Source organism: Vitis vinifera, chromosome 12 (genome assembly GCF_030704535.1).
Source record: "Vitis vinifera cultivar Pinot Noir 40024 chromosome 12, ASM3070453v1".
NCBI lineage: Eukaryota > Viridiplantae > Streptophyta > Magnoliopsida > Vitales > Vitaceae > Vitis > Vitis vinifera.
In genome coordinates this window covers 9328023-9352841 of record NC_081816.1, presented here as the reverse complement: position 1 = coordinate 9352841, position 24819 = coordinate 9328023, and the positions used below count along the sequence as shown (strand labels likewise).

General features: G+C 34.4%; 1 protein-coding gene across 1 annotated transcript; it reads left to right on the top strand.

The window, feature by feature from the left end:
• The first annotated feature begins 8942 nt into the window (after positions 1–8942).
• LOC100245876 (receptor like protein 27) lies at positions 8943–11864 on the top strand. The gene is made up of 3 exons (XM_059740925.1): positions 8943–9566; positions 9678–9795; positions 10141–11864. The coding sequence occupies exons 1-3, from the start codon at positions 8943–8945 to the stop codon at positions 11862–11864; spliced, it is 2466 nt and encodes an 821-aa protein (XP_059596908.1).
• The last annotated feature ends 12955 nt before the right edge of the window (positions 11865–24819 follow it).

Below are 24819 nucleotides of genomic sequence, written 5' to 3'. Positions count from 1 at the left end.
TGGCAAAAACTTTATTCTCTAAGCACCTAACTACAAAACTGAAAAATCAAGGGCAAATAACAAATCAATTCTATGACATACAATATGGAATATTTTTAAGTTCATTAAATGATGAACCTTCTATTTGTCCATGGAATTCCATACAATTTTTTTTTTTCCCATTCTCTTTTATTTTTATTTCTTCTCTTTCTCAAATCTTTTCTTTATTTCATACTCTCTACAAAGCAGGCATTGTCTTTAATCCTGTCATAAGATGGTTTCATGCAAGTGCATTCGATCAAAGATATTATAAGGAATGAAGGCAAAATTAGTAAAGAAGGCATGGGACAAGTGCAGGGGTTACACTGCATTTCTTTCTATAGTAGCATAGATCCCTTATTATATATTTTAAAATTATTTAATTGTTACATAAAAAAGTAAACATAAATGAAACGAGTTTGAAGAAGTATATCAGAATAATTTATTAATTTTATATTTATTTTTTATTTTTCCTTATTATTTTCTTTCCTTTACATTTTCTCTTAATTTTTTCAAAACCAAACATAGCTTAAATTTTTCTAAAATAATGGAAGCCTAGAAAAATTACCTCTAGACATAATCATGAGATTTTGTGTTATGCAAGTATCACAATTCTTTGTGAGTGTATATAATAACTTTATCCTATAAAGTGATGAAAACACACAAATTTATTAAAGATCCTAAAATTTGTTTACCTTTGACAAAGTGGGAGATATCTCTCTTATGATTAATTGGTCACTTAAATCACTGTAAATTTATTTCGAAAATTACAAAATTCTGAAATGAAGTGTTCAAAAATAAGAATAGGTGCATGTGTTAGGGATGTACTGATATTGAAAACAATTTTATGTTCTTTAGAATTGAAGAAAAAAGGAAAACTTGATAATGCATGTACCAAATACAAGACAAGACAAGCCAAGAAGCAGAGAAAATAGAGAAAGGAGATTATGAGAGAACACAAAAATCCAATAGATTATTGTGCTATTGTTGTTTCTAACTTTTTTTTTTCTTTCTGAAGTGTTTCAATCCAATAAATCTGGGTGGAAATCAATTGCAAATAGACATATTCGCATCTCCACGAAAGACTTTGAGACGCGCAAATGGAAAGCTTGTTTTAGACTTTGAAATTTTCCTTCCAACTTCAATAAAGACTTGAAGGACGGGTCTATTATGGCATAACAAGGCCTTAGTCATTTCCGGAGAGCATTGCTCATTACCTGATTCCTAGTATATTCAAGAGTAGTGGTAAAGAGAGTGAATTAGAATTATGGGGTCAATTTTGTGTCTCTTCATCTTGATGCGCTTTCTCGTTTTACTCTCATCATTTCATCTAATTGTTATTAACTCTTCCTCATCTATGCAGAAGCCACTGTGCCATGATAATCAGTGATTTGTCTTGCTTCAGTTCAAGCAGAGCTTTTTTGATTGATGAATATGCTTCTGAAGATTCTTATGCTTATCCAAAAGTTGCAATATGGAAATCCCATGGAGAGAGACGTGATTGCTGCTCATGGGATTGTGTGGAGTGTGATAGGGAGAGTGGTCATGTGATCGGCCTTCACCTTGCCAGCAGTTGTCTCTGTGGCTCTATCAACTCCAGCAGCACCCGCTTCAGTCTTGTGCATTGCCGGAGCCTTGAGCTCTCTGATAGTGATTTCATTTACTCTGAGATCCCGCATGGAGTCAGTCAGCTTTCAAGGCTTAGAAGTCTCATCCTCTCCAATTCTCATTTCTCTGGCCAAATCCCATCGAAAATCTTAGCACTGTCCAAATTGGTTTCCCTTGATCTCTCGAGCAACCCAATTTTGCAGCTTCAAAAGCCTGACTTGAGAAATTTGGTTCAGAACTTAACCCACTTAAAAAAACTTAATCCAAGTCAGGCGAACATATCTTCTACTGTACCTGTTATTTTGGCAAAATTATCTCCTTTGATATCTCTTTCTCTTGAAAATTGTGGATTGCACGGTGAATTCCCCATGGGGATTTTGAAGCTGCCAAGCTTAGAACTCCTTAATTTGATGTTTAATAGATATCTGACTGGTCATTTGCCCTAATTTCCCAATGCTTGTCACCTCAAATATTTGGATCTCTTTGGGACAAGTTTCTCTGGTCAGATACCAGCCTCAATAGGATTATATCTGCTCATGCAATTTCAATGGGATGGTTCCAACTGTACTTGGCAACCTTACCCAGCTTGTCCTCCTGGACCTTTCGTATAACTCTTTTAAGGGCCAGCTCCCTTCTTCATTGGCCAACCTTATCCATCTCAATTTCTTGGATATTTCTAGGAATGATTTCAGTGTTGGGACCTCGTCTTGGATTGGCAAGCTGACCAAACTCACTGTTTTGGACCTTGACAAGATCAATTTAAATGGTGATATCTTGCCTTTTCTTTCAAACCTAACTGCACTACTGCACTGCATTATTTAAATCTGGAGAATAATCAACTAAATGGTAGAATTCCATCATGCCCTGGGAACCTGACTCTGTTAAAACAGTTAGGTCTTGGGTGCAATAATTTGGAAGGTCCAATACCAAGCTCAATATTTGAACTATTAAACCTTAATATTCTTTATCCATGTTCAAACAAGTTGAGCGGCAGTGGAGCTGAACATGCTTGTTAAGCTCAAAAATCTCAGAGCTCTCGACTTAACCCCTAACAATCTATCATTTCTCACTACCGTCTCAATGGTTCTCTTCCAAGGTTTACGTATTTAGGATTAGATTCATGCAAATTGATAGAATTCCCAAATTTCCTAAGGAACCAAGATGAGTTGAAGTTTTTAACACTTTCTGACAACAAAATTCGTGGCCAAATACCAAAATGTATATGAAACAGAGGTAAAGAAACTCTTCTGGTCATGGACCTATCACATAACTTCTTAACTGGCTTTTTGTCCTTCCATGGGTTACTCTGAAAGTTCTAGATCTTATTTATAATCGGCTGCAAGGTTCCCTTCCAGTTCCACCATCTTCCATAGCTAATTATTTTGTTTGTAACAACAGACTAAGTGGAAAAATTCCATCGTTGTTTTGCAACTTGCATCTTCTTTACATCCTTGATTTGTCGAATAACAACTTAAGTGGCCTGATTCCTCAATGTTTGAACAACTCCAGAAATTCTCTATTGGTGTTGAATCTATGAGGCAACAACTTTCATGGGAGAAATGATTGATTTTAGTTACAATCAGTTGGAGGGGCAGATACCAAGATCATTGGGCAATTGTAAAGAGCTTGAGATTCTTAATCTTGGAAACAATCAGATCAATGATACTTTACCCTTTTGGTTGGGATCTTTTCCAGAGTTGCAACTTCTCATTTTGCGGAATAACAGATTTCATAGTGCAATCGAGAGTCCTAGAACCAACTTTGAGTTCCCCATGTTGTGTATTATTGACCTCTCACACAATAATTTTGCAGGTAATTTGCCAGCAGGCTACTTTATCACTTGGGTTGCCATGAGCAAGGTCGATGAAGAGCATTTAGCAAATACAAGGATGGGATTTCTTCTCCCAGGATATGGGCTATACAAAAATTACACTTAATCGATGACAATGACCAACAAAGGCATGGAAAGGGTGTACCCGAAGATCCCTCACAGTTTTAAAGCAATTGATCTCTCAAGCAACAAATTTACAGGAGAGATCCCAAAATCCATTGGGAAACTCGGGGGACTTCATTTGCTCAACATTTCGTCCAACAGTCTTACTGGTCACATCCCATCTTTTCTTGGGAGCTTAGCATAGCTTGAGCCACTGGACCTATCCCAAAAAAATCTCTCAGGATAGATCCCTGAGCAGCTAAAGGGAATGACATTCCTTGAGTTCTTCAATGTTTCTCACAATCGTCTCATGGGACCTATACCACAAGGGAAATAATTTGATACATTTCAGAATGACTCATTCGAGGGAAATCCAGGATTGTGCGGAAATCCTTTGTCAAAGGAGTGTGGAAACTCTAAGCCAACAACACCAACATCAACCTACAAACAAGGTGGGGACTTGGAGAGTACTGGCCGCAAAGTTGAAATGATGATAGCATTGATGGGTTATGGAAGTGGTCTGGTAGTTGGAATGGTAATCGGGCACACCTTGACAACAAAAAACATGATTGTTTTTTCCAACACTTTAGGCAAGAGGCGGAGAAAATAGAGAAGGGAGAGTGATAAAGCATAAAGAAATTGAATTCCTTGCTGTTGTTGTTATTGGTTTTTTTTTTCCAAGTGTTGAAGGGATAATGTTGCAGTATTAGTATGTGGATTAATATTGAGCATTGTGATTTCCATGTAAGAAGTAAATAAAAGGTGCTCTTCTTTGTTATGTAATATTTTGCCATTTTACTTCTGTTTTCTCTAATTTGAGTTTTTGGTTGCATGCAACAATCATAATGAATACCTGTTGGCTGAGTTGGTCTTTGCTTTGGGCTCTTGGCCATGTCTGTTTTGTCTAATTCGATCATTGGAATGAATATCACACATGTGATTTATTTTTTCTCAATAAAGGATTATACTTCTTTTCTATATTTATTATATGATCTTTTCTTTTATACTATTTACAAAGAAATTATTGTTTTCAGTTTAATTTTAAGATATGTTTCATGTAATTGTCTTTTATCAAAGATATTATGAAGAATGGAAGTAAAAATAAATACGGAACATTTGTGACAAGTGTAGGGGTTGCATTTCTTTCTATAGCAGCATAGATCCAACTCCATATGTGAACATTGTTGCCCCACCCTTATCCCCAAGTCACTTGGCATTTTTTTTTTCTATAGCAGCATGGATTTATAATGGGGTGTATTATTTGAAAGGGGAATTAGATCAGCTCACTACTTGAACTAAAAGTACTTTAATTCTATGAAGCCTGCTAGATGATTTGGTGTATCACTTCATTCATCTTTTTTTTTTTTTTTTCTTGAGCCATTATCAAATCTGTTCCACACACTTGCCTATCAATTTCTTCAAATTGTCATAAACATTGGACGGAAAAGAGGTGAAATTATTGGGGAAACTCCCATGAAAAGATGAACTCCAGAAAGTCTTTTGACCTCTGGCGCTTGAGCTTGACAAGGGCTTTTGGTGTGGAAAAATGGATCTATTATTATTTATTCCGTTCATTTTAAAAAAAATAGTTTTTTATTTAAAAAAACAAAAATGATCTCAAATCAAAGGAGATTTGATTCATGAAATTGACTAATTGTTAAAAATAATTAACTTGAAGCTTAACAATTGATCTAATTAATACCAACAAATCATGAAACTTAAAACTGATTCAATTAACATTTAAAAATCATAAATCAAAACTCATCTTAAATGCTTTTGCTAGTTTATTCTTTACATATGAATGTAAATTTTTAAAATTTTATTAGGCAAATAAACTCTAAATTAAGCAAAACTTAATCCATTAGATTCATAAATAAGTCTAGTCATTCAAAATAATTTGAAACTCATATATTAAATGGTTCAAAAGCTAAAATTGGTCCAAATTGACTATGTTATTTCTCTCATGCACATAACTACACTATTATAATTTTTTTAGCAAACAAATATGCCAAATTAGTAGTAGAAAATAACAAACCCAAAGTACTAGTCTATAATAAGTCATGGTTCCACATGGATTTTTGTTATATTTTTATGGCAAATTAAGTAAGCAAATTTGAGATTTCTTTATGTTTCTTCATTCTAAAATGAATTTTAGCCATTACTAAAGAAAGCCTTCATGTTGATCTGCTTCATGTTTTACTCTCATCTTTTCCTCTAATGGTGGCTAACTCTTCTTCTTCTATGCGGCAACCATTGTGCCATGATCGTGACATTTATGCCTTGCTTCGGTTCAAGTAGAGGCTTTTGATTGATAGAGTATGCTTCTAATGATCATCATGCTTACTCAATAGTTACATTAATGTAGAAATCCCTAGATCTTGTTCAAGGTGCTAAATATTCATTCCATGCTTCAGTTACGTTAAGCCTTGTGTTAATGCAAATGTCACAAGCTTTGCTTTATATATATATATATATTTAACCTTAGATGCACATAACTTTTCAGTTCCTTTGAAGTACTTTTTGATTGTCAAAATATTTTATTTTATTTTATTTTTAAACTATTTTTTGAGTACAACAAATATACATATTCCAAAGAAATTAAGCATGGCAGACTGATATGTTGGATGTACTATGGTGTTTCAAGTCTTTCATTTGAAATAATTAAAGAAGCTTTAGACTCTAAGCACCTAACTCTGAAAATTTGGGAGCATGTAACAAATCAATTTAGTGAGCTACAATATATAATATTTTCAAGTTATCAAAAAGACGAATCTTCTATTTGTCCAAGGATGTGAACGTGGTTGCTTTGCTCTCCTGCAAAAGTCTTCCGCGTGTGTTGAAAATTGGCACTTAAAGGTCTATAATGGTGTTTGGTACATATCCGAAGGGAAGAAGAATCCACATGGTACGCAGTTGAATGTCTTATGTTTGAAGATAATAATTATGCTTGAGAGCATCCATGACATATCATGGATTAACTGTTGAATAAATTAATGATTCCAAACAGGATTTTCTCTTTCCCCATTAGACCTTCAAACACGGTTCTTCTGTCCATTTGAAGAAGTCTTTGGCCGGTCTCCTCATGTGTTGCCACCTAAGCTTTGAAAAACGTGAGCTTGACTCAAATGTAGGGTATGGGATTTGAATTCCAACCCATCAACATTTTTATTTCCTTCATTTGTTAATTATTAATGATGGCTTTTGGATCTTCATGTTTTGGCAGTTAGGCTTGACAGTTGACAACAACATTGATTATTAATTTTGTTGACTTGTTCGCTTTGTTTGGGAAGTGAGAGTCACAGAAAGATCCAAAGGAAGCTATATATATATATATATATATATATATATATATATATATATATATATATATATATATGCTAAAGAACAAAGAGGATAGGAGACAAAGTAACCAGACTCAGGTTGCACATGGACTTATTCACATCTCTGCTCTAAGACAAGGATACAAAACATACGTTATTTGCCAAAGTCTTTTGCGGGTCTCTCACTCACAATTTCTATAAAGGAGGGATACCATCAAGTTGGACTAAAACTATGAAAGAAGAGAGGGACAATTATAGTAATTACTTGGAAGAATAGTCTGAATATATACACTGAGCAGCATAGGTAAGGAGAAATAAAATAATTTCACAAAACATGTTTTCTAAGTTTTAAATAGATGTTAATTATTGCAAAACCTCGAAAATAAGGGATCTATAAAAGAAAAACTCTATAGTGGAGGTGAGTCAAAGCTCTTTAATAAGTCAATATTCTCTAAGAAACAAGTTTTATTATATTTGGTTTTGATAGGGAATAAGACAATTTATCATATCACTTATTATATTTTATGTTTAATCAAAGATATGATATGATAAATGATGAAATATATTACTCAACATATTTTTTATATAGCTAAGTTGAGATATAAGATATGTGCTTGGATCACAAATTTATTTTATATTACCATTTAAAAAAAATGATTAAACAAATTATTTTGTAGTTAAAAAAACTAAAAAAACATATAATATATATCATAAAATAACACTAATATATACAATTATTATATACTTAATAACGCTATCTAATATTTTTTATTTATAAATTTTAAATATTTTAATCACAAATATTATTAAAAATATAAATTACTTACTAAAGTATAAATATTTTTTTTTCTAAATTATAAACTATTGGGATGTAATATTTATTTTTATCTTACATAAATATTTAATATTGAAATATAATATTTTTCTTTACAAACTAATTAAAAGTAAGAATGTTACATGTAGAGTCATGCATTAAAGGTTAGATTAGTAAGAACCCTTAAGTGGGGTTGTCTTTCTCTTGACTGACTTGGGCTTGGAAAAAACCACAATATAAAAAAGGACATTGTGGTAGCTAGAAAACTGGGCCTCAATGCAGCTTTAATTGGTCTACTTTATTCTTCACCTAAAAAGGCAGGCCATGAAAAGTAAAAGAAAGAAGAGATCAATAGAAACCCTCCAAGCAAGGCTAAAAATAAAGAGATAGACCAAATCAATCTCACTCACCCTTCAACCTCAACTGCATTTAAAACAACCCCATTTGTCATATTTTCTTGAAGATTTCTAGGCCTAGAACAAAAACTACAAAATGTGATAAGGACACGCTTTCATGATTTTCAGGGAACCTAATCTCTGAAATGGGTTGAAAAATTCTAAATCATACCATATGGGCCCTTCTTTTTTCAATATTATAGACCTTGCAACATTAGAGTAGTTAAACAATAATGCTGCAAACTGAAGGTGTTAGTCTCATCACTTTTATTATTCTTTCTTCCTTTTATCAAGTTGGGTGCATTAGCATAAACTCGGTAATTTATATGGTTAGAAGTATTATCACTAGCTTGCATGTATTAGATTCTTCCACTTATTCATATGGAAAAAGGAAAAAGGCAAAATGACAGTTGCCTTGCATTTGAGTTAAGCTATTTAATGGGAAGTTAAGCAGCAGTACATGTCCCTAGAGGCTGTTTTACTATTGTTGTGGTTAACTAGCTTTATTCCGGCCTCATCCCTTGTGGAATTTGGGCTCCACCAGAGCTTTTATCAAGTCACCAATCGAAGAGAGAGGCGGTTCATCAGCTTAAGTCAATGCAAGTCATATAATAAATAGAGATTTAACTTAATGGCACCCCTAAGCCTAGGGAGACAACTTGACTTGTGAGTGAGATTTTTATTAGTAACAGGAACTCAAGGAGGGGCATGTTCTGAAACAGTTTAAAATTTATGGGCAGACTGGCCTACTGGGTTGCTGTCAATGCACATTAGTCATCATTACTATATAAGAGTATGGATCCTGCCTGTGAACCCTCATCACTCCCATTTGATTCTTATCATCCACAGAAAATATGGGCTCAGCTTTGTATGTCTTCATGTTTGTGCGCTTTCTCCTTTTCCTCTCATCTTTTTATCTAATGGTTACTAACTCTTCCTCATCCATGCATCGACCACTTTGCCATGATAGTGAGGGCTCTGCCTTACTTCAGTTCAAGCAAAGCTTTTTGATTGATGAGCATGCCTCTGGTAATCCTTCTGCTTATCCAAAAGTTGCAATGTGGAAATCCCATGGAGAAGGAGAAAGAGAAGGAAGCGATTGCTGCTCTTGGGATGGTGTTGAGTGTGATAGGGAGACTGGTCATGTGATCGGCCTTCACCTTGCCAGCAGTTGTCTCTATGGTTCTATCAACTCCAGCAGCACCCTCTTCAGTCTTGTTCATCTCCAGAGGCTTGACCTCTCTGATAATGATTTCAATTACTCTGAGATCCCATTTGGTGTTGGTCAGCTTTCAAGGCTTAGGAGTCTCGATCTTTCTTTTTCTGGATTCTCTGGCCAAATCCCATCGGAACTCTTAGCACTGTCCAAATTGGTTTTCCTTGATCTCTCGGCAAACCCAAAGTTGCAGCTCCAAAAGCCTGGCTTGAGAAATCTGGTTCAGAACTTAACTCACTTAAAGAAGCTTCATCTAAGTCAGGTGAACATTTCTTCAACAATACCTTATGAGTTGGCAAGTTTATCTTCACTGACATCTCTCTTTCTCGGAGAATGTGGATTGCACGGTGAATTCCCAATGAAAATTTTTCAGTTACCAAGCCTACAGTATCTTACTGTGAGGGACAATCTGGATCTGATTAGTTATTTGCCGGAATTTCAGGAAACCAGCCCCTTAAAAATGTTGGATCTTGCTGGTACAAGTTTTTCTGGTGAGTTACCAACTTCAATTGGGAGGCTTGGTTCTTTGACTGAATTGGATATCAGCTCATGCAATTTCACAGGGTCGGTCCCATCTTCACTTGGTCACCTTACCCAATTATACTATTTAGACCTTTCAAATAACCATTTCAGTGGCCAAATTCCTTCTTCCATGGCAAATCTTACCCAACTCATTTATTTATCACTTTCTTGGAATGATTTCAATGTCGGGACCCTTTCTTGGCTTGGTCAGCAAACAAAACTCACTTATTTGTATCTCAACCAAATAAATTTAATTGGAGAAATTCCGTTCTCTCTTGTAAATATGAGTCAACTAAATATTTTGAGTCTTTCAGATAATCAATTGAGTGGTCAGATCCCAAGTTCATTATTTGAACTGGTTAATCTTCAAGGTCTTTATCTACTTTCCAATTACTTGAATGGAACTGTGGAACTCCAACTGTTATCTAAGCTCAAAAATCTCATTTATCTCCAATTATCAGACAACAGGTTATCATTTCTTAGTTACACCAGAACCAATGCTACTCTCCCTAAATTCAAGCATTTAGGATTGGGTTCATGCAATTTAACTGAGTTTCCTGATTTCCTGCAGAACCAACATGAATTGGAGATTATCACCCTTTCTGAAAACAAAATTCATGGTCCAATTCCCAAGTGGGTGTGGAACATAAGCAAAGAAACCCTAGTGACTCTAGAACTTTCTGAAAACTTTTTAACAGGCTTTGACCAACGTCCATTTGTGCTTCCATGGTCCAAGTTACACACTTTACGGCTTGATTCTAACATGCTGCAAGGTCCACTTCCAGTTCCACCACCATCAACCGTTGAATATTTAGTCTCTGGAAATAAACTGACAGGAGAAATTTCGCCACTTATTTGCAACATGACTTCTCTTGAGTTACTTGATTTGTCTAGTAACAATTTGAGTGGTAGGATTCCTCAATGTCTAGCCAACTTCAGCAGATCTCTGTTTGTATTGGACCTGGGAAGCAACAGCCTTGATGGCCCCATTCCTGAAATATGCACGGTGTCTCATAATTTGAATGTGATTGATTTAGGTGACAATCAATTCCAAGGCCAAATACCGAGATCATTGGTCAATTGCACGATGCTTGAGCACCTTGTTCTCGGAAACAATAAAATCAATGATATTTTCCCTTTCTGGTTAGGAGCTCTTCCACAACTACAGGTTCTTATTTTGAGATCCAACAGATTCCATGGTGCAATAGGAAGCTGGCACACTAATTTCAGGTTTCCCAAGTTGCGCATCATCGACCTCTCTGACAATGAGTTTATAGGTGATTTGCCATCAGAGTATTTCCAAAATTGGGATGCCATGAAGCTTACAGATATTGCAAGCGGCCTTAGGTACATGCAGATAAGCCCAATGATTGACTTGAAAAATAATGTGATGATTACTGGTTACATGTACTCAATGACAATGACAAACAAAGGCATGCAGAGGTTTTATGAGAGGATCCTTGATACTTTCATGGCAATTGATTTCTCAGGCAACAATTTCAAAGGACAGATTCCAACCTCCATTGGAAGCCTCAAGGGGATTCATTTGCTCAACCTTGGAGGCAATGATCTTACTGGCCATATCCCATCCTCCCTGGGGAACCTAACACAGCTGGAGTCATTGGATCTTTCCCAGAACAAGCTCTCAGGAGAGATCCCTTGGCAATTAACAAGGCTAACATTCCTTGAGTTCTTCAATGTGTCTCATAATCATCTTACTGGGCATATACCACAAGGAAAACAATTTGCAACATTTGAAAATGCTTCATTTGATGGGAACCTGGGATTGTGTGGAAGTCCTTTGTCAAGGGAATGTGGAAGTTCCGAGGCATTACCACCAACATCTTCATCCTCCAAACAAGGTTCAACTACTAAATTTGATTGGAAAATTGTATTAATGGGATATGGAAGTGGGCTACTAATCGGAGTTTCAATTGGGTATTGCTTGACCTCATGGAAACATGAGTGGTTCGTGAAAACCATTGGAAAGCGGCAAAGAAAATGGACAAGGAAAGAAGGAAGGGGGCAGAGAGGCTAAATTTATCCAACCCAAATCTTCTTGAAAGATTTCTTAATCTATGTATACTATTTGCATTGTTGGACTTCTTTCTTCATTTCTATTTCCTTTTTAGTCATGGTGTTACTTCCACTTATGTTTGTGTTGGCGAATCGATGTAAAACTGCTTGGGTTTCTTAATAATATATAGTGTAGCAATGCAACTTGATTATGGCTTGTATTGAACTACAGACTGAAGGTGTTATTCTTGTCATTTCTTTTATCATTCCTTCTTCCTTTTATCAAGTTGTGCGCTTACATATTAGAAGTACTATCACTAGCTTGCATGTATTAGATTCTTCTATTTATTTCACATAGAAAAAGGACAAGAGTAAAATGAAAGTTGCCTTGCATTGGAGTTAAGCTATTTAATGGGAAGTTAAGCTACAGTATGCGTCCCTTGAGGCTATTTTACTTGCAAACCTTCTTGTAGTTGGCTAAGTCAAACTATTATTGGGCTCATCTACATCAACAATGTTCTTTTCTATCCAAGGTTTGAAATATCAGTAAATACAGATATATTGGTACTTGAATTTTATGGATATATTAGAAAATATTTTGACAAAAATATTCAAAATTCATGGGAAAGTTTGAAAAACTCAAAAAAAAAAAGAAGATAAAATAAGCAAAAATATAATGTTAAAGTTATTTTATAAATATAATTGATATAAATATAAAAATTTAGTTTAAATTCTTTTAATATATTTATCTTCATTTATTTTAATTTTTTTTAAAAATACTTTTATTAAAACATATTTTATTACATTTAAAAAAATTAAATTGATTTATATAAAATATTTTTAAAAGATTTAATTTCTAAAATTTTATTACAAATATGTGGTGAAATTATTTTCTATTAATATTAATTTATTTAAATAATTAAAATTATTAATAATTTATCTTATCAAATTAATTTTAATTTTTAAAATATTAGGACTTCATTATTTTTTTTATATTGTAGCAAATTTTGAGTAAAATTATATTATCAATATTTTAAAATAAAAACATTTAAAATTAAATAAAATTAATAGGATAAAGAAAAAAAATTAAGAGTGAAGTGATAGTAATTTTTAAAAATAAGATTAATGAGATAAATATAAAAAGTAGTTGAAAATAAAATGATAATATAAATTTAAAATAAAATATATATATTAAAAAATAATAATTAAAAATGGATAAATTTGAAAAAAAAAAAACTCAAAAAATTAGCAATTTTTTGTGCTTTTCTTCCCTGTCGCCCCACGCTCAATTTTTTCGTTGATATTTTGGTGATTTTGCTGAATTTTTTTCAAAATTCATGTCGATCGATAATTGGTGTCTGTTTCAAGCTCTGTTGATATCCAATATTTCACCGATATTTTGGCAAAAAAAAAAAAAAATAATAATAACCGACATTTCAATCCTTGTTTCTATCAAAAAGACTTTGTAATTGTGAAGATCCATCTAATTATTTGTCCTTGTTGAAAAAGTGAGAGGGAGAGATATCAACACCCACCCTATGTTTGGTTTTATCATTGAAAATATTAAGGACAATGAAATATAAATAAAATTAGTTAAAATTTTGTATATGTTAGCCCAAGGGTTCTCCTAATCAGGTTTTGATGATAACAAACCAGGGTTAAGTTACTAATTGGTTTGAATTGTTAAGAATCTCATGTATTAATTTAAAAATTCATCAAAGGACCTAATGGATACATGATCAAGACATTTGGAAGACCTTTAATCATAGAAAACAAATGTAAGATGAATGCATGGGTGCACTTAGGTTTTACATATCATTTCATGCATTTTTGGAAAAACTTGGTTTATTTTTTAAAGTTATAGTTTGTTTTCATTAAAACCCAAGTTTTATCAAATGTACTTGAGGCAAAACGTTTCAAAAATGACATATTAATTTACCTAAAGACCTTACCTAAGTGTTAGACGAGAAAATAACAAAAAAAAAAAAAAAAGGTTTTCGGAGTAAAAATGTTGAATCGGTCGAGGCACTGGGCCAACCAGCTCAACCAGCTAGGATACCGGTCGATTGGTTCCCTTTGCCCGGTCGAGGAGTGTAAAAACACACTTTCTCTTCCAGTAGCCTTTCCTTCCCTATCGAGGTATCTTCCTTCCTGGTCGACCTCTGATTGAGGTTCGATCGAAGCAACGGTAACATGCCAAAGCATTAAATGTTCCAATGGCTAGTGATCTGGTCGACCCCCAACTTGATCGATTGAGGCTGCTTTTTTATTTTCTTGGCTCTTAAGGTTAGAAACCTATAAATAGAGAGCTCCACTTCTTTTATGAGATATAGAACACTTGCATTTATTTTTCTACCCACTTGTTCTTGCCTTAAAAGCTCTCATTTCTTTCTTGGTGAATTAAATTTTCACCTGAATATCCTTTAGTGCACCTTTGTGATTCATCCTAGCTTTGATTTGTATTTAAGCTATCATTTAGCTAGGTTGAGGGTTTCATTTTTGTAAAATTGAGCGTTAAAGCCTTCAATTGAGTTGAATCTTGAAAAGATTGTGTAAGAGCCCATTGCAGTCGGAATCCAAGTGTAAAGAAGATTAGAGGCTTGGTTGAAGTTTCAAGTTAGTGGAACCCTCAATCTGTTAAGATCTTGATGAGAGTGGACGTAGGCAAGGAAGTGTTGAACCACTATAAAATTTGAGTTTGATTTTTCTAACTCTATCTCTTTATATTTGTTTCTATTGTGCTTGAATTTGTTGTGTTCAACAAGAATTTTAAAAACCCAATTCACCCTCTCTCTCTCTCTCTCTCCCCCCCCTCTTCTTAGGTGTTTTTCTCACTTAAGATTAGCCTTTATTTTCTCAATTGGTATCAGAGCTAGGCCTCTTGTTTTGCATAAGAGGAAATGGCTATTCCATCAAGCTCATCTCACATTGAAAGTTTTGCATAAAATAGAGCTCCATTTTTTATGGGAATCGACAATCCCTATTGGAAAACTAAAATGACTTGGTATTTACAATCAACCAATTTAGACGTATGGGATGTCATTGAAGATGACCTAACTTTTATTTCAAAACTATTTGATGGAGTCATGGTTTCAAAACCCAAGCAAGAATGGAATGAGCTTGATAGAAGAAATTTTCAATTAAATGATAAGGTCATTTACACTTTGCAATGCACTATGGATAGAAATGAAAATAATAGAATATGTCAATGTAGATCGGCTAAAGAGATTTGGAGATTGCTTGAAATAACTCATGAAGAAACAAATCAAGTGAAAGAGTCAAAAATCAATTTACTTGTTCATAGCTATGAATTGTTTTTTATGAAAGAAAATGAGACTATTGTTGAGATGATCACTAGGTTCACCGATATTGTCAATGGTTTTGAAGCATTGGGAAAGACCTACAAGGAATCTGAAAAGGTTATAAAGATCTTGAGGTCAGTCCCATCAAAGTGGCATACAAAGGTCACCACAATTCCAGAAGCCAAAGACTTGACCAAGCTACCTATGGAGGAGCTCATAGGGTCATTAATGACATATGATATCAATTTGGCAAAGAAGCTAAAAGAAAGTGAAGACAAAAAGAAGAAAAGCATAGCTCTCAAAGCTACACCTAAGAAAGAAGAAGAAATTAAAGAAAAAAAACAAAGTGAAAAAGATGATGATTTATCCCTCATCACAAGAAAGCTCAAAAAATACATGAGAGGTGAAAGTTTTGGAGGAAGAAGATTCACCTTTAGAAGAAACCTTTCTAAAAAGGAATCTTCATCTCATGTTGATAAGGAGAAATGGGAAGAGAAAAGAGATTTGGTATGTTTCAAATATAAGAAATTGGGACACATTAAATATGATTGTCCTCTCTACAAAAGTGAAGTCAAGAGGAGAATAAAGAAGGCAATGATGGCCACTTAGAGTGAAAGTGAAGAATCCTCTGAATAAGAAAAGGAGAAAGAAGTGGCAAACATGTGCTTCATGGCAATAGATGAACCTGATGAGGTAAACTCTAACTTTAGTGATGAAGATATACATGATGTTTTTGAAGAATTGTGTGAGGACTTTGAAAAAATTAGTTTGAAAAATATTTCTCTTAAAAAGAAAATTCAACAACTTGAAAAAGAATTTGGAGAAGTAAAAGAAAAATTTTCAAATGTTGAAATTTCTCTTGAAAAAGAAAAATAGATTTTGAGAAAGAAAAATGAATGGTTGACCTCCTCTCTTTCAATATTTTCTTGTGGACAAAAATCTTTTGAAATGATTCTAGCTAGCCAAAAAATGTGTTTTTGACAAGCAAGGGCTATGATTCAAATCTTTAAAAAATCAAAAGTATTTTAAAAACTATTTTGTAAAAGAATCCACAAGTGCAAGTCCTTCCAATACTTGCAACTTTTGTGGAAAAGGAGGGCACATTAGTAGTACATGTCATTTGAGAAATGGTTCTCAAAAGAATTCAAATGCAAAAACTAAAAAGGTTTGGATTGAAAAATCCAAGGTCACTAACCCTCAAAGACCCAAAAAGATATGGGTACCTAAATCAACTTGAGTTTTATATTGTAGGGTTCAAAGAAGGATAAGTGGTTCTTGGATAGTGGATGCTCAAGACACATGACCGGAGATGAATCCAAGTTTGCTTTCCTTACAAAGAAAAATGGAGGATATGTTACCTTTGGAGACAATGCAAAAGGAAGGTGTGGACCCGCATTTCTCACATGCACCCCCACTCGATCGACAAGACGAGTTTTTATTTGGTGAAAAATTAGTTTTGGAAAAGTCGGAGTCGCCACTTATTTTATTTTATTTTAAAGGGAAAATAAAACAAGAAATAAAACCCTAAAAAATGACTTCATAGTTTTTGGAAAAACGTGTCTTTGAAAAACCCAAGTCTAGGTCAAGGGATTAAGTTACTTATTGGGAAGGTACCTTTAGGAGGTAGCACCTCTCTAAGCCCTATAAAGGTCTCTATTGACTAAATTGAGGGAAATACGGTAATTAATTGATTAATTATAGATACCTAAGCAGGCTAGGTGATTTCAAAAATAACATGTCTAACAAGAAAGCCAAGCACAATCATAAAGAAGATTTAGGGTGCGTACCTAGACCACATCTTAAGGTTGTTACAAGACATCAGAGTTAGTTCAAATAATATATCTTCCAACATGCGCTTTATTAGAAATAATAGAACAATGAAAGATGTATATATCAAGACACTCAAGCACTATCAAGTATAGATGCAGTTCACAGTGACATGCATATTTATAGAATTTAGAAGGTGGGTGATAGATGACGTACCAAGACAGCATAAATAACTTATAATGCATTTCCACATGACATGAGGGGTTAGATAATAATAAAATAAAGAAATCCTAGCATGCTTGTTATCTAATTAGCATAAACAAAAATAATCAAAGTATACAAAATCATCAATTATCGCACACATCTTATATATAATTCCTAAAAAATAGATACATATGATTTCAATAAATGGCAAGGGTGACAACAAAGATGAGTTTTGAAAAGATGATTTTATGTAGGGGTTTCACCAATTCCCCAATTGATATACACAAATCTGGCTTGGAATTATCCCATTTATTTGGGACAACAAGCTTGGATTCGTGTCTTACTCAAAACCGTAGTTTTTATTGAAAACTAAGTAGGATGCGAACAGAAAAAAAATGGTTGCATATTATTTTTAAAAAAGCGAGATTTTGATTCTAAGGACTCTAAATGAATTATTTTTAACACAAATTTTTCAAAGGTATCTTTTGAGAAAAGCATTTGATTTAAAAATAAAGGAAATTAATATGAAAACAACAAAACACAAGAAATAAAATACCAAGCAAAACAGAGGAAAACGAATTCACAAAGTGAAAATTTTGACAATATGAGCAAACTAAAGTGGTAAGAATGGAAGCCAATCTTCACTATTTTTTGATGACCTCTAAAAATTAAAGATAAAATTATTATAGCAACTAACTAGAGATTTTTAGATCCTGTAAACTAACATTTTAACAAATCTAACTTTCAATTTACCACCAAGAATTACAAGCTAACATTTAAAAAAATCTAACTTTCATTCTATTACTAAGAACTATGGAAAACAAGTGTCTAAAAAAATCTATCTTTTAGATGATCATCAAGAATAAGAAAAAAAAAAAAAAAAAACAATTAAAGACTTCAAGAAAATCTTAAACTAGCATAGATAATCGAGAACTAATCGTTGGAATTTTAAATGCATCTAAACTTAAGATAAATCAATCACGCGCTTGTTTTTAAAATGAAACTAATAATACGAGATTATCATAATTATAAACTTAGTTTCAAAGAAATAATAAATGTCATTGGGCATCAGGATCACCAAAACAACATCTAATAAATCAAAGAACAACATATAATGGCATAGATCATCAAAAATCAATAACTTATTGCTTAGAAATGAATATAAATTAACATGGGTTTTTAAAATTAACTACTAAGGATTTTGGGAAAAATAAAAATCAACATGGATCAATATAGAAAAGATTTCATAAGTATGCACTAAGGTGATTGAATTATTAAATTGACTAAAAAAAAAGGTAGTTTGATTTCCACAATATGACACATTTTCGAAAGATTTCATGAGTGTTGATTTATAAAGAAAACAATTAATTTCCAATTCGATAGTTTTAATGAATTTTATTTATAAAAGAAAGTTTAGATTTAGACAAAATGCTTTAACTTCATTTAAAGGAAATGCTTTTAAAAAAATTATTTACAAGAAAATAAATGTTATTACTTTTGTAAAAGAAATATTTCATGAGTATTAAAAAAATAGTTGATTTCCAATTCGATAATTTTAATGAATTTTATTTACAAAAGAAAGTTTTGATTTAAAAAATGCTTTAACTTCATTTAAAGAAAATGCTTTCAAAAAAATTTATTTACAAAAAAAATAAAAATAAAAATACCATGATTCCCACGTGAAACAGTTCAGTGTTAAAACTTCATATAAAAAAAATACCATGAATGATTCTACTTCATTTACAAAGAAAAGAATTTCCTAGGAAGAAAATACCAAAATAATAATAATAATAATAATAGTAATAATAATAATAATAATAATAAAACCTCATATAAAAAAAAATTATTCCACCATTTAAAAATATTTTATAAATGTAAAAATATCTTTTACAATTTTATTTGAATTTTTCTTTAATAATTTTTTTAGACTTTATTTTATTTTCAAAAGGATGATTTCCACAACTTTTTATTTAGAAATTATTATTATTTTTTTGAACATAATCAATTTTATAAATAAGATAAACAATTATTTTATATTTTAATCCAAGAAAAGAAAAAAAATGTTTAAAATAATTTAAATATTACGATTTTTTTTTATTTGAACAAAGCTCTCATAAAAAATTATCCAAACACTTAAAAATTCTAACTTTTCCATTATCATCAAGAATTATCCAAAACTAAAAATTAAGCACAATATAACTTTTCATTAATATCCAAATTATTGAAAACTAAAAACTTACAAAATATTCTAACTTTTCATTAACATCACAAAATTATCCAAAACGAATAAAACATCTAATTTTTAAACTATCATCCCGAATTATCCAAGACAAATGCTTACAAAAATTAACATGGGATTAGCAATAATAATAATAATGATAACTAATATAAAACAAAAAATAAAAATAAAAAATTCAAAAACTAACAACTGAAAATCCTAACCTGATTTATATTTTATTCAAACAATTATTAACATATCTCATATAAATCCATTAGATATTTTTTTTTTTACAAAATAAACAACATGCCACTCACATAGCAACACGCATTCATTGGAAGTTTTTTTTTTTTTTTTTTAACAATCCCATGCCACTAACATATTTTGTAACTAGCTACATTCTCAAATGAAATTTTCAAATCAACTTTTCAATTTCTTATTATTGTTTCCTTCAAAGCCAACACGTCACCAACATACCTTCATGGATTCAATTTTTTTTTTTTATTCACAAATCAACATCCCACAAACATCCTGCAATCTGCCACATTTCACACCTTTTAAAATTTATACCATTAGTTCTTAGAGTTAAAAAAATATATCTATTAACATCCATCTATGTTAGACACATTCATTTCGTTCATAAATAAATCAATTAAAGCCAGTACCTTGTTACACACTGATCATGTATTTATTCCACTCATTCAGTTTTTTGAATTGCAGACAAACATCACCCACTGACACCTCTCACTGTCGACCATATTATATATATATATATATATAAGTTCAAGAAAAGCCATTAACTCCATCATAGCCTGCCATAATCTCCTTCTACACTCACTTGATCTTTAAAGTTCAACAAACAAAAAAAAATAAAAAATAAAATATCAAGATTACTAAACTGTGAGTTGTCAAAAATTGATGACCTGACTTGGAGCGTGTTCGGAAGCCACAATTGATGGAATGTGGATGTATCATTTTTCCTTTTTTTCTATGGTGCAACTGCACCTCTCTACTTGTCGGAATCGTGTGGCTGCTCCCGTGCTCCAAATTGTTATTCTTTTCCCTTGGTGCGACTGCCTCCACTTTCTTTCTCTTTCTAATGGTGCCTCTTTTGTTTCAAATGAATAGGGTGCTTCTTCTAATAGCAAAAAATTTCCAATAGAGAGGATCTCTCACTCTTCTTCCAGAATGGTGCAGTCGACTTTCTCCCTAAGACGTGGCTGAATCTATCTTCAAGCTCTCGCTAAAAAAAAAAAAAAAAAAAAAAAATCCTTCACCAACCTGCTCAAAGTCGTCTTGTTCCTCCCCCTTGGAATGGTAAGTCTTCTTTTCATGTAACGCTCACTATTTCCTTCATCCATGCGCGTGATGTTCTCCCAACTGTCCCTTGTATTTTTCCATAAAACCGACTTCATTCATTCACTAGAACGCTGGAGATCCCTCTTTCACGTACTGTTGAATCACCCTTGACCCTCATGGTGAATACATGCTGTCCATTTTTAAGTCCCTCGCATCACTTTCCAATGGTGGTTACGTGTGGACTTTCCTTGCAGATTTCCTCCAGCTCTCCCAAATCCATAGATGTCTTTAAAAGACACTCTTCTTCACATCCTGATTTTTCATTCCAAAAAATATATAGCCCATTGACCTTCTTTTTCCTTAAAAAAAATCTAGCCTTGATTCCCCATTCCCAAATATGTAATCGTTTCCTCATGCAAAACAAAATAAAATAAACTTAAAAAAGTAGAAAAAAAAAAAATTAATGAAAATCGTGAGATTGATAAATAAAATAAAAGAAGACTAAATTACGTAATTCTATGATTTAATAATGCAACCACATGCATATTTAAAGTCAAAACAATTCAAGTAATTTTCTATTAAATAAGCAAATAATAATAAAAAAGTAAACAAAATAAATATAATTATTAAATGCATGCAATAATAATAAAAAGATTAAAAAATAAAAATAAAGCACGTGCTAGTCATACAAGCCATGCAAGCCTACTTGCCAAGCAAACCATGCATCCATGCACAAAAATGATCTAAATGGGTCTAGGATGCCTAAGTGGGTCTAAGGTGCCTAAATGGACCTAGAGTGGTGCCTAAGTGGGCCTAGTGACACGGACTTAATCGTTTCCTAAGCTCGTGCGACACTTAGACAAGTCAAGACGCTTGATCTTGCTAAGTCAGCCTTACTCCCAACACTTAGCTAGCTAGGCTAAGATGCTCACAACTCGGAAGCTTGAGAAAGCGTAATAGGCGGCTCTTAAAGCAATAAGGTCACCTATTTGTAAGCACTGTATAGCTTCCCTTAACTCCTCACACGGTAACGATAGGCTATACGGGGAGAAGTCCAATGGCTTTCAAGTTCGTGAAGGGGTGGCATGAGCAAGCTGACATAACACGTAGAGAGTTCCATTGGTGCCTATAAATAGGTGACCTTGTACTCCCTGTGACGTTGCTTCTTGTCAGCCCACTTCTTCATTTTCTTAGCGGTCTTGTCCAAGCATGAGCTTGCTATGTCAACTTGCTCGTGCCACCCCTTTGTGAACTTGAAAACTGCTAGACTTCTTCCCATATGGCTTATCGTTAGCGTGTGAGGAGTTAAGGGTTGCTGCCAGTGGCTAGCTCGAACGGGCTCTTGTTGGTTGCCTCACTCCTTTGCAAGTTGTATGAGAACTAGGCTATATCTAGAACCTTAGCCCAATCCTTCTGGTTGGCACTCACGAAGTACCTTAAGTATAGCTCCAGTAAGGTGTTCACTCTCTTAGTCTGCCTATCTATCTATAGGTTAAAGCTAGTGGAGAAGTGAAGCTCTGAACCTATAAGCTTGAAGAGCTTCGTCCAAAACTTCCTAGTGAAACAGGGATCGCGATCACTGATAATGTACTTTGGCAACCCCCAATACTTACTACATACTTTAAGAATAGCCTGGTTGTCTCCTCCGCAATGCAGTCAGTCAGGGCTGCTATGAAGGTTGCATACTTAGAGTTGTGACACTGTCTCATGGCCGCTCTACTATGGTTAGTGGTTCCAACAGACCTCTAGGCTATCGTTGCTCCACTTTGTCTTGTTGGCACCCAAGACAAGTCCTCACATAGGCCTTAACTTCATCCCATATTTGAGGCCAGTAGTAAGCTAACTGAAGTAGTGCCCTTGTGTGTCGTTGCCTAGGGTGCCCAGCCCTCTTGGTGTCATGGCACTCCTTAATCAGATTCTTCCTTATGTTCTCCCACTTAGGCATGTAGAGTCATCTCCCCTTAATATAGAGTAGGTCGTCCTTCACCCAAAATCGCTTTGTTTTCCTTTCGTGAGTTAGGAGGATAAGGCTCTTAGCCACTGGATCATGTTGTAGCCCCTCCCTTAGAAGATCCATTATGTCTCCTTGGAGCTGACTCGTCATGGATGCTAGTTCCGCCTTACGGCTTAGGGCATCGACCACATGATTAGTGTTTCCTGGTTTATACTCTAGCGTATAGTCGAGCTCGGCCAGGAAGTCTTGCCACCTAGCTTGCTTATGACTCAACTTCTTCTATATTTGGAAATAGCTAGTGGCAACATTGTTAGTCTTCACTATGAAGTGGGACCCTATAAGATAGTGCCTCCAAGTGTGCAAACAATGGATGATGGCAGTCATTTCCTTTTCTTGCACCGTGTAGCGCCTCTCCATGTCATTTAACTTACGATTCTTGAAGGCAATGAGATGCCTATCTTGCATAAGAACTCCCCCTATAGCGAAGTCTGAGGCATCTGTGTGTACCTCAAAAACCTTGGTATGGTCGGGTAATACCAACACCGGCTCCTCAGTCATAGCCTTCTTTAGATCTTCAAAGGCTTGTTGGCACCTTTCATTCCATTCACATGCCTTATTCTTCTTAAGAAGATTAGTGAGTAGAGCAGCCCTTGCCGAATAACCTTTGACGAATCGCTGGTAGTAATTAACTAAATCAAGGAAGATCTGAGTTGAGGTACCTTGGTTGGTGGATCCCATTCCTGGATGGCTTTCACCTTGCTGTCATCCATCATCAACTTGCCATCTTTGATGCGATGTCCTAGGAAGCTTACTTCTTCCTTAGCAAATGAGCATTTCTCCTTCTTCACATATAGCTCATTCTGCCTTAGGATCTTAAAGACCTTCCTTAAATGCTCTACATGCTCTTTTAGGGTATTACTATAGATGACTATGTCATCTAAGTATACAACCACGAACTTGTCTAAATATGGGTGGAAGATTTTATTCATGAGAGTGTAGAACATTGGTGAGGCCGAAGGGCATCACTAAGAACTCATATGATCCATACTTGGTCACACATGTGGTTTTGGCTCATCCCCTTCTGCAATCCTTACTTAGTAGTAGCATGACCTCAAGTCTAGCTTTGTGAAGTATCTCGTCATTCCAAGTTGATTGAACAAGTCAATGATGAGCGGAATAGGCCTTGTTCTTTACCGTCACCTTGTTGAGTGCTCGGTAGTCTATGCACATTTGTAGGGACCTATCGTGCTTCTTCTAAAATAAAATCGGTGCGCCATAGGGAGCCTTGGATGGCTGGATGAACCCTGCATCCAGCAACTCCTTAAGTTGTCTCCTTAGCTCTTTTAGATCGGGCGGTGCCATCCTATATGGCCTCATAGCAGGGGGGCTTAACTCCTAACTCTAACTCGATCTTATAGTCTTCCTCTCTCCTAGGAGTATGTCGCTTGGGCAACTCAGGTGGCATCACGTCCTTGAATTCATCAAGGACTCCCTCAATTTCCTTAGGCATGGGTTTTCCTGACCCATCATCCCTTTCTTCCTTCAGGGTGGCGAGGTAGTTCACCTCTTTCCTCTTTAACTGCTTCTTAACTTACATAGTTGATAACATAGGGGTCTTGGGCGTACCTTCGGTGACCGTAGGGACCATGCATGCCTTTTTCTCCTCTAAGATAGCCATTGAGCATAGGAAAGGTAGTGGCACGACCTTGACCTTCTGTAGGAAGTCCATCCCTAGTACCATCTTGAAGTCATCCATGGTTGCCACTATGAAGTCGACCCTTCCTTTCCAAGAGCCAATGTGCATAGCCACCTTGTGAGCTACTTCGTGTGATGGCTTGGTAGTTGAATTGTTTGCCTTAAGCCAACCTCCTTCCTTGAATGCTTGGAGCTTTAGCCTCTTTGTCTCATCTTCCGAGACAAAGTTATGAGTGGCACCGGTGTTCACTAGGGCCTTGGTGGTTTTCCCATTCACAAGGGCCTCTACATACATTAGCCCTTTGCTTTGAGGCATCTTAGGCATCGGCTTGGCTTTAAGGGCATTTAGGAGTTGCAATGATCCCACCTGAGTATCACCCTCCTTCTCCTTTTCCTCGATCATAGCATTTAGGGCTTTCCTCTTGGGGCAGTCCCGTACCCAATGTGACCCATCACATAGGAAGCAATTGGTCCTGGGCATGAACCCCTTTTGTTTGTCTTTGCCCTTACCATCATTGCCACTAGAGGTCTTACTTGA

Excerpts from the sequence above, each read along its gene's own strand:
- LOC100245876 (XM_059740925.1), top strand. The coding sequence starts at position 8,943 with ATGGGCTCAGCTTTGTATGTCTTCATGTTTGTGCGCTTTCTCCTTTTC. Across the intron at positions 9,567-9,677 it reads AGAAGCTTCATCTAAGTCAG|TTACCAAGCCTACAGTATCT; the intron begins GTGAACATTTCT and ends AAAATTTTTCAG. Across the intron at positions 9,796-10,140 it reads TGCTGGTACAAGTTTTTCTG|ATAATCAATTGAGTGGTCAG; the intron begins GTGAGTTACCAA and ends TGAGTCTTTCAG.